Source organism: Pavona decussata, unplaced genomic scaffold (genome assembly GCF_977016875.1).
Source record: "Pavona decussata unplaced genomic scaffold, jaPavDecu1.1 SCAFFOLD_46, whole genome shotgun sequence".
NCBI lineage: Eukaryota > Metazoa > Cnidaria > Anthozoa > Scleractinia > Agariciidae > Pavona > Pavona decussata.
Genome location: NW_028145468.1, coordinates 1,531,245 through 1,539,871, shown reverse-complemented (window position 1 = coordinate 1,539,871; position 8,627 = coordinate 1,531,245). Strand labels below are relative to the sequence as shown.

General features: G+C 39.9%; 1 protein-coding gene across 1 annotated transcript; it reads right to left on the bottom strand.

The window, feature by feature from the left end:
- Positions 1-1,091: 1,091 nt before the first annotated feature.
- On the bottom strand, positions 1,092-7,226 carry LOC146482399 (uncharacterized). The gene is made up of 3 exons (XM_085107149.1): positions 7,184-7,226; positions 4,155-6,291; positions 1,092-2,840 (listed from the first exon to the last, which is right to left on the bottom strand). Exons 1-2 carry the CDS (start codon positions 7,224-7,226, stop codon positions 5,102-5,104), a joined length of 1,233 nt encoding a protein of 410 aa, XP_084963275.1. The 3' UTR covers positions 1,092-2,840; positions 4,155-5,101.
- Positions 7,227-8,627: the final 1,401 nt, after the last annotated feature.

Genomic DNA, 8,627 nt, shown 5'->3' with positions numbered 1-8,627 from the left:
ATGATGCCTTTTAGCTCGATGCTTTGTTGCGTGATGCCTTTTTAGCATAGTGTCTTTTTGCGTGATTCCTTTTAGCGTGATGCCTTTTAAGCACATAGTGCCTTTTAAATGAACCAAATTTATGCAAGGCTGGACTGCGTAGAAAACTTAACACGACAGCGACATGATAGAGACATGATATATTTTTGGCTGATTAGATTTTTTACAGATCCTGCGTATACCTACAGCATTTTCGTTGTGCGGTTCCTTGCTTATAGAGTGCCTTTTAGCCCGATGATGCCTTTTAGCTCGATGCTTTGTTGCGTGATGCCTTTTTAGCATAGTGCCTTTTTGCGTGATTCCTTTTAGCGTGATGCTTTTAGCATATAGTGCCTTTTAGCGCGATCCCTTTTGCGTGATGCCTTTTAGCCCGATCCCTTTTGCGTGATGCCTTTTTAGCATAGTGCCTTTTAGCCCGATCCCTTTTGCGTGATCCCTTTTGTATGATCCCTTTTAGTTCGATCCTTTGTTGCGTGATGCCTTTTCAGCGTACTGCCTTTTTGCGTGATTCCTTTTAGCATGATCCTTTGTTGCGTGTTGCCTTTTTAGCATATAGTGCCTTTTAGCGCGATCCCTTTTGTATGATCCGTTTTAGTTCGATCCTTTGTTGCGTGATGCCTTTTTAGCAAAGTGCCTTTTTGCGTGATTCCTTTTAGCGTGATGCCTGTAGTGTGATGCCTTTAAGCACGATGTTTTATTGCGTGATGCCTTTTAGTGTAATGCCTTGCTGTGTGATTTTTTTTAGCGTGATCCGTTTTGCGTGATGCCAGTAGCGCGATGTCTTTCTGCGTGATGCTTTTGGAGTGATGACTATCAGTTCCATGGTGTCTATTAATTGATTATACCCCTCTTAGTAATGCCAGGGTCCGATTGTTCGAATACCGATTAACGGTAATAATCCTCGATCAAAAGTTAACTTACTGTAAATTCGAATTCGTTCGTTACAAATGTTTTTAAAAGCTAATTTAGGTTAATGGTGAAGACTAGTATGACTTAAAGACAAAATTTTTTGCAAGAAACTTTATTGATTAGTAATAAAATTCTAATCAACGTTCACATTAACACAGGATTCGTTTAATCGGTCCTTAAACAACTGAGCATTGCTTTCTACAATGGCTTTCTTTTCATTAGCTTTGACTAGTTACAAAACAGCTTTGAATTTTCAGCAGTTTCATTTTGTCACCAGATATCATTACAATTCTCTGTAGGCCCGTAATGCGTGCGAGGGTGGATATTGCAACACCCACGGCAATGTTCCATTAAAATATAAACACATACGTGATAGCCTGAAGCTAAATTATATTGCTTTTATAATATAGATAAATCTTGCCCGGTACTCATGCTTGAGAAAAGCTAAAATGTAGGGCATTACTTTCATTGTAACACTTTTGAAAACTAAATTGTAAGTCAAGCCGAATCACGTTGATTAGTACGCTTTCTTTCATACACGCAGTAGTTTACAATCAATGAAAGCGCACTTGTATTCTACACACTAGTCACGCAACTCATCAGAAAAGAAGCATAAACGCTTCAAACTGCTACTGACTGGAAAAGAGGCCGGTTGCCTCTATAGGATCATTTCCAAGTTGCTCCGAACCTCATTATGAAAGCGAGGCTAAGTGCATAGAATATATTATAAAAATTGGTTTTCATTCATATGCAAACAAAACTAATTTTTCATGACAAAGTTTTTACTTAGCCTCGCTTTCATAATGAGGTTAACAGCAACTCGAAAATGGCCTATTAAAGACGATGCCTCCTTTTGCTACTGCGCATACATTTTGCGCATCTAGGGATGATCCGAGAAACTCGGGTTTCTTATCTTAATATGGGCTATTGGAATCCCCTCTCCCCCCCCCCCCCTAAAAAAAAACACATACAGGTAGCCACGTATATTTCAGAGATGATTAAGCTTCAATTTGGAAAAAAAGGCCATACATTATTATGTGTTTTAAAGCTTTTTAAAATTATTTCCACTTTGCAAAATGCGTAGTTACCTTCTGTTTTCATTTTGGATTCAAATAGCCCTTGTTATGCCCGCATGCTTATAAACAGGCCAAAATACTTTTGTATTATAGGAGGTACTACGCTTAATTGGATATTGATAAAAAATACAAAAAACGTAAACACTTCAGATGTCTAACTGTCCATATTTCTAGAGTATACAGACAAAATTCTGAACACCTTAATTAACGCGACCGAATACTGTCCTTTTTTGTTTTTCCCATTACACATTAAACAATCCACAACAGATATGAATATTAATATCACTATTTATAATCTGGAACAATCTGACCAAAAAGCCAGGTACTGCCAGGAATCAATCGTCACACTGATCACGCCGTTCTATTAAGTAGGCATTCTCGTACCCGGAATCCTCAGGCTCTTTGGCCAGCGGTTAGTCGCAAGGAGAGATTCTGGGGAATTCGAATTTTTTTTGGATTGGCTGCACCATATTGGCTTGCATTATTGTTTCCTCAGAAATCCTGGGGTGATAAAATTCCAGTTCACTAGAGTCTCTCCCGGTGCCCACCCGCTGAGTAAAAGCCTGAGGACTCTGTGTACGAGATTGGTAGGTATTGTAGTGTCATACTTGACGAATTTGTGGAATGTTTTGACAGCGAACGCCACAAGCGTATATTATCGCTTAGTGTGGACTGGCTTAAAGTTGCTTGTTTTATACTAGTAAGGACACATACAGATTAAAGAAAAATCAATCACTAACTATTCAGATGCACACATTTCTTTGAGTTCTGTGCTTGCACTTCCAGTAGTTTTCTCTTGACTTGACAACTCCGCTGCTGCAAAGAAAAATAATATTTGTTCGGTATATATCACGACTTAAGTTTAGGGAGCGTGGACTCCGGGAAAAGGGAATTAGGGTTAGTGGCCTCATCTACAGAAACAACAACAGGGTTGTATCAGGTGGATACTGTTTTGGGACCCACCACACGGGAGAAGGTCTAGAGGTCGCGCAGAGAAGACATATTTTGATCAGCTGGAAGGGAATACCTGACTGGGAAGGACAGCTCTGCCCAAGAGCAGTGCTGTGGTTGGAACTGAAGTCACGCAACGTGTACGAGTTCGCTCGACCTAATAGTACTATATATCTAGAATTCCTCCTTATAAAATATTAAACAGGTAGTTTGCCGTGTCTTTTTTAGTCTGAAAATGGACTGATAGATATTTATAACCTGAGAATCTGAGCAAAGTACGCTTAGGTTTGGTAGATAAACTCAGTTAACGTAACATCTATTCTTAATGTTTGTGATCATGATTGGTAGTCGTTACAATAGCCTCCCTCGCAGATGTGGGTTAAGTTTGTTGTTGGTTTTCGTCCTTTAAAAAACTATCTACCTTTATCTATCTATCTATCTATCTATCTATCTATCTATCTATCTATCTATCTATCTATCTATCTATCTATCTATCTATCTATCTATCTATCTATCTATCTACCCTTGCTCTGAGAAGTTTTACTCCGTTTACTCCGGTTTTCTCCTCTCCTCAAACACCAATATTCTCAAATTCCACTTATTTTGATCTGAATTATTGTCAAGCACTCTATCATGAGCCTCTGAGTCGGTAGATTGTTTAAGCACTCCCTGTGTTATATGCCAAATAATTCAAGGATGCTTTGAAATACCAACGACCATTGTTGTCGAGAGGAGGCGATTCAAGAAGTTTGTAAATTTTGAAAAAGAAAACAGACGAGGTCTCGTTTTCCGTGGAGAAAAATTGTGTTGATGACTCGAAATCTATCGTAACCGAAATCCAAGAGGCAGATGATGAGATGTTCTCCTCTAGGAGCGACCATGGACCCTAAATATTGTAAACGATTTACCTAGTTTAATTTGTGAAAGATTCAAATACATTATTTTTGGGGAAAAAGTAAAGTTGTTGTTTTCTAGATATGTCAAGAATGTCTGGTCTGGATCCAGAATTTAGGATTAAAATGATAGAGATCGCGGAAATGAACGCTCAAAAAATGAACGCGACTTAAATTAACGCGAACTTTTATAATTCGCGTTAACATAATAGAGCGTTAATTTCCTACGAAAAAATAATACGGTCTATTATCAGATAGTCTATTCAAGTCTGAAGTAAATTCTTACCATGCTCTTGTCCTGTTTCGTCGAACTCAAGAGTGACGTCATCTCCAATAAGTAGAAATGGAGCCCAGTACTTCACGTCAAATTGTTTCAGGATCTCATTTAAGGCCTCACTTGCTCTCTTTCCCTCTGCCAGGTGTTTGTAGAATTCCTTCATAATAAGCATGCTAACCCGATCATGGATCTCCCACAGTGTCATCAGAACAGAACGAGCACCAGCACCCAAGAACGCCCGAGCAACGCCTACCACACCATCAGCAGTAATTTTCCCTTGGCCACTATAACAGCAACTTAGCACAACCAATCTGGCTCTTACTTGTGGTACATCTGACATTGTCAGTTTATCGTTTCCAGTTAAACAAATTTCACCGGTTCCCGGTGTGCCATGTGCTGCAATGTGTATCAGTGTGACCGAGCTCATTTCTTCACGCACCGCTTCTCCAGTTGCTCCTTCACCGATGAGAGTTTTCCCATTTTGGGTCTTATGTTTAAAAAGTTCCTTTATTAATATAATTGAACTTCCTTTTCGGCATTTGGCAGCTTCTGTAACCCAAAGTGGTGTGGATCTCCTACGAGAAGTACACTACTCTTACTGGAATCAGCGTCACTAGGATCAGAGATCAGCTGAAAACTTGTCAGCGAGGGAGCAATGCGTATCCTGAATGATTCAAACAGGTACTCAGACTTTGTTTTTTCTTTACGGTGTTGAAGGGCATTATAGGGAACCAGAAACAACCGGCCATCTGGAACAATGATCAAATCACCATCTTGAAGCAAGTCTCTAATGGGTTTAATGATCAAATCGTACATGTAGCACAAAGAATCAGAGCCGGTTTTTTTCAGCTGTTTCAAGGATTCGTTGAAGGACGGTGGAAATACCCAATGAAAATTGTTTGCATTGAACGTCTCCGCTAATACCTCCTAAGACCCAAAAGTGAATTGCGTTACTTTCAATAGCAAAGAAATACTGTTTGTGTCAATATTCTGCCTGGTGCTGTACACGACTGAATTATTTCCTTAGGGAGATCAGGTTTCTTGACGCCATGTCGTAGGTGCAGCAGATCCACCAAGGCCTGTGCTCTTCCATGTTCAGCGGCGCTCAAAGCCTCTTTTGTCCTATCGAGTCTCAACAGTGTTCTCCATAGGGCAGTGTACGCCTTTTGATGAGAATCGCGAAAGCTTATCGCCCAATTATCTTCCCCCTTCAGAGAATCTCTCACCTCGTTATAAGAATCTACACTTCTTTGATAATTCTTAACAGCCTCCTCTAAAGTACCTTGACATTCGAAATCTCGACCTAGCTTATACAACGCATCTCCACAAACGACTTTTTCCGACATTTTCTCGGCAAGCTTAAGACCCTTCCGGTGGTAACGTTTGGCGCAACGAAACTTACGGAGACCTCGATAAACACTGCCTAGATTTAATAATGCGTTTGCTTCTCCAGCCTTGTTCCCTATCTCTTTGGCAATTTCAAGCTCTTTCTTGTGGCAATGTTTAGCATCCAGAAATTGACCAGTTTTACGACAGCCGGTTCCAATATTGCCATATGCAAGTCCCTGCTCTTTCTTGTCTCCCTTTTTAAGAGCATTTTCAAGGTGGATCTTGTAGCATTTTATACCATCTGGAAACTCTTTCAAGGAAAAATAGTCAGTTCCAAGTCTGGAATTGGCTTTTCCTATAAGCCTCTTGTCACCAGATGCCTCGGCTTCGGATACTTCTCTTCTGTGGCGTTCCTTAGCTGCTTGGAAGTCACCGAGATAGAAATAATCAGTTCCAAGATTGCCGTACGCATCTATTTTCCCAGTCTTATCTCCAGAATTTTCGGCAATTTCAAGCTCTTGAGTGTGGTACTCTATGGCTTCCTTGAAGTTGCCAAGGCTACGATAGGCGTTGCCGATATTCCCTTTAGCACGAGCCTCTTCAATTTTGTTCTCCAGCCTTTCGGCAATATCAAGAGCTTTCGAGTGCCAGTCTATGGCTTCTCTGAAGTTACCTTGGTTATAACATTCGTCTCCGCGGTTGGCAAAGTTACGTAGGTTTTCAGTGTTATCTGTTGCTTCTCTGAAGATGCTAAGGTTTGGCAAGGAGACTGATAGAGACTGATAGGCCGACGCTCCTTTGAAGCAACTACCCCCATCTATTTAGCAATGGTAATCGATGCACATTGTTCTTCTTAGGCTTTAGTCTGGCTCTTGAGTGGGGTACATCATAGCCAAAATGCTCCGCCAGTCCACCGATCCGATGGGTCTCGACCTAGAAGACAATAATTTTTAAGAAACTGCTCTGAATTCTATTTCTCTGCTGAATTGATTCGCCTTATTTCTTGAGTGGAACAGGGCCGGGTTGTTGGAAAGTCTATTAACGCTAATCTAGGATTAAAAGTTAATCGAGGTTTACATCTCGCTCTTTAAAAGTGGTCTTAAAGCCTAATTTCAAGCTAAAGGTAAAGAAAAGTCTAAGTCAAAACTGAGTGACAAAAATCTTTTGGAAGAATTTTCACCGATAAGTAATTAAACTTGAATCAAAGTTCACATTAATCCAGGATTAGGTTAATCGGGCTTTGAACCATGAACTGGGCCCAGATTAATAAAAGGTACACGGTATGAAACTTAAGCAGTTGCGAAAAGAAAGGCTGAAAAAAATTCATTTATCAATTTTTTTATCCGCGAGGGGCGTAGTCCTGTCTCAGAACTCGAGCCCTCTTCTTCCTTCCTGCACGGGATGTGGCGGGAGAAGAAAGAGGCTCTCTCACCAGTGATTATACAGACAGTTTTAGTTGTAGTATTGGCAGAAATTTGACTTAATGACTTAGATGCGGACTCGGCGTTCGGCGTTCTGAAAAATACGCCTAAAGCCAGTATTTTCAAGTCACGTCGACAAATGCTTTCCACAATATTCTTTATGAAACTTTCAATTGATCGCAAACCGAGGCCTATTTGTTTTTCTTTTGCCTGAAAAAAATCTGATCAAACTAAATACCATAGTGTGTATTTGTAAACCAAAGCACCCTTTCGGCGCAACTTTCAAACCTAAACGCAGTTTTGCCGCGATAGTTATTGTCGTATAAGTCATTTGGTTATGCTAACATGCTAAGGCACATACAGATGTTTTGCTAACAGCTTTGTTTAATAAGATAAATGAATCACAAAGCGTGGTTCCATATTCGTCAATTTTACATTCCTTATTGCTAATCAACTGTAATAAAGGATCTCGCACGAGATTTAAAACAACTACAACTACGAGATGATTTCTTTAGTGAGTGAGTACTCCTATTTTGTTTGATTTGATCCTTGTGGCGAGGCAGTTTAAGTCATGGTGGCGAGTTAAGTTAACTGCAAAGTTTTGCTTTTCAAACTGGGTAAAACGTCTTCCGAAAGAACACTTTTTCAGCTGCATGGTAAAAGTTAACGAGAAAATGTATCAACTGGGTCAAGTTTGATGTTACAAAGATGAAAAGCAATTGCAGCCTCCGCGTCCTTAGTAAATTTTTAGTCAATAAGTGATTTCCAAAAGTGTGATAATAACAACAACAGATATTGGCCCTACATCTGCATTTTCCGCGGTTTGATGATTCGCGCGCATAAGCAAATCATTTTGCAATGATCAAAGTTAGAATCTTAGAGTAGCGCTAGAAACGAAGGTTATACACTGAGCAGATTTACTATCAGTTTTATGCTCTCAAATAACACCAAAAGTTTTGTAGGTTTCGTTCCTCTGATAGGATCACGTATCTCTACCACCCCTCCCCCCCTTCCCCCCTTACCACCACGGCCGGAACGAAGAACTGAAAGCAAGGCAAGGCTAGGGAAACGAAATAGACTCCGATCGCAGGTTACTTTGTTCGTGGTAGTCTTGGCCATCAACTCAAATTAAACTGAATTATTTTCATCTCGTAAGTTAGCGTAAGTTACTAATGTCAATACCGTGCAAGATTAGGGGCTCTCTTGTAACTACTTTCAGTATCAGTTGTAATGGAATAAAAATTCAAATGTTTTGTCTTACGGTTTGTTGACTGAGTCCTCCACACGTTGATTAAAGCGAGGCATCAACTGAAGATTAGACGGGTTTGGATTTGGAAGTGCACACACAGATCTACTTGACAATCTTTATAAGGCCGTAAGTTTCGCTTGAACGACTAATTAAATCTTCCTGTTTACGTCGTTCACTGGGCGAACTCTTGCGCTTTAACAATCAAATGAAAAACATGTTTCAACTTGTATAAAGCAAAAACAAGGTGTTTTTGCGAAATTCCTTCACCTTGTTCCATACAAGTCAGATACCTTTGCTTTATTGTCATTCATAAAGTTTGAATTTGGTTTGATGTACTTCAGCGATGCGTCTTATAGACGTAGAGCAATTGGGGCTCTTTATAGAAACAGAAACATTTTCACTTGTCGCAGTGCCTAGTAAATTATGGCTAATTTGTGGTTTCTAGAGGTATGATAATAACAACAGTGATATTGGCCCTTCATC

Coding starts and splice junctions, on each gene's coding strand:
- LOC146482399 (XM_085107149.1), bottom strand. CDS start 7,226: ATGACTTATACGACAATAACTATCGCGGCAAAACTGCGTTTAG. Junction 6,292..7,183: donor CGCGGCAAAACTGCGTTTAG/GTTTGAAAGTTG, acceptor ATTGCTAAATAG/ATGGGGGTAGTTGCTTCAAA.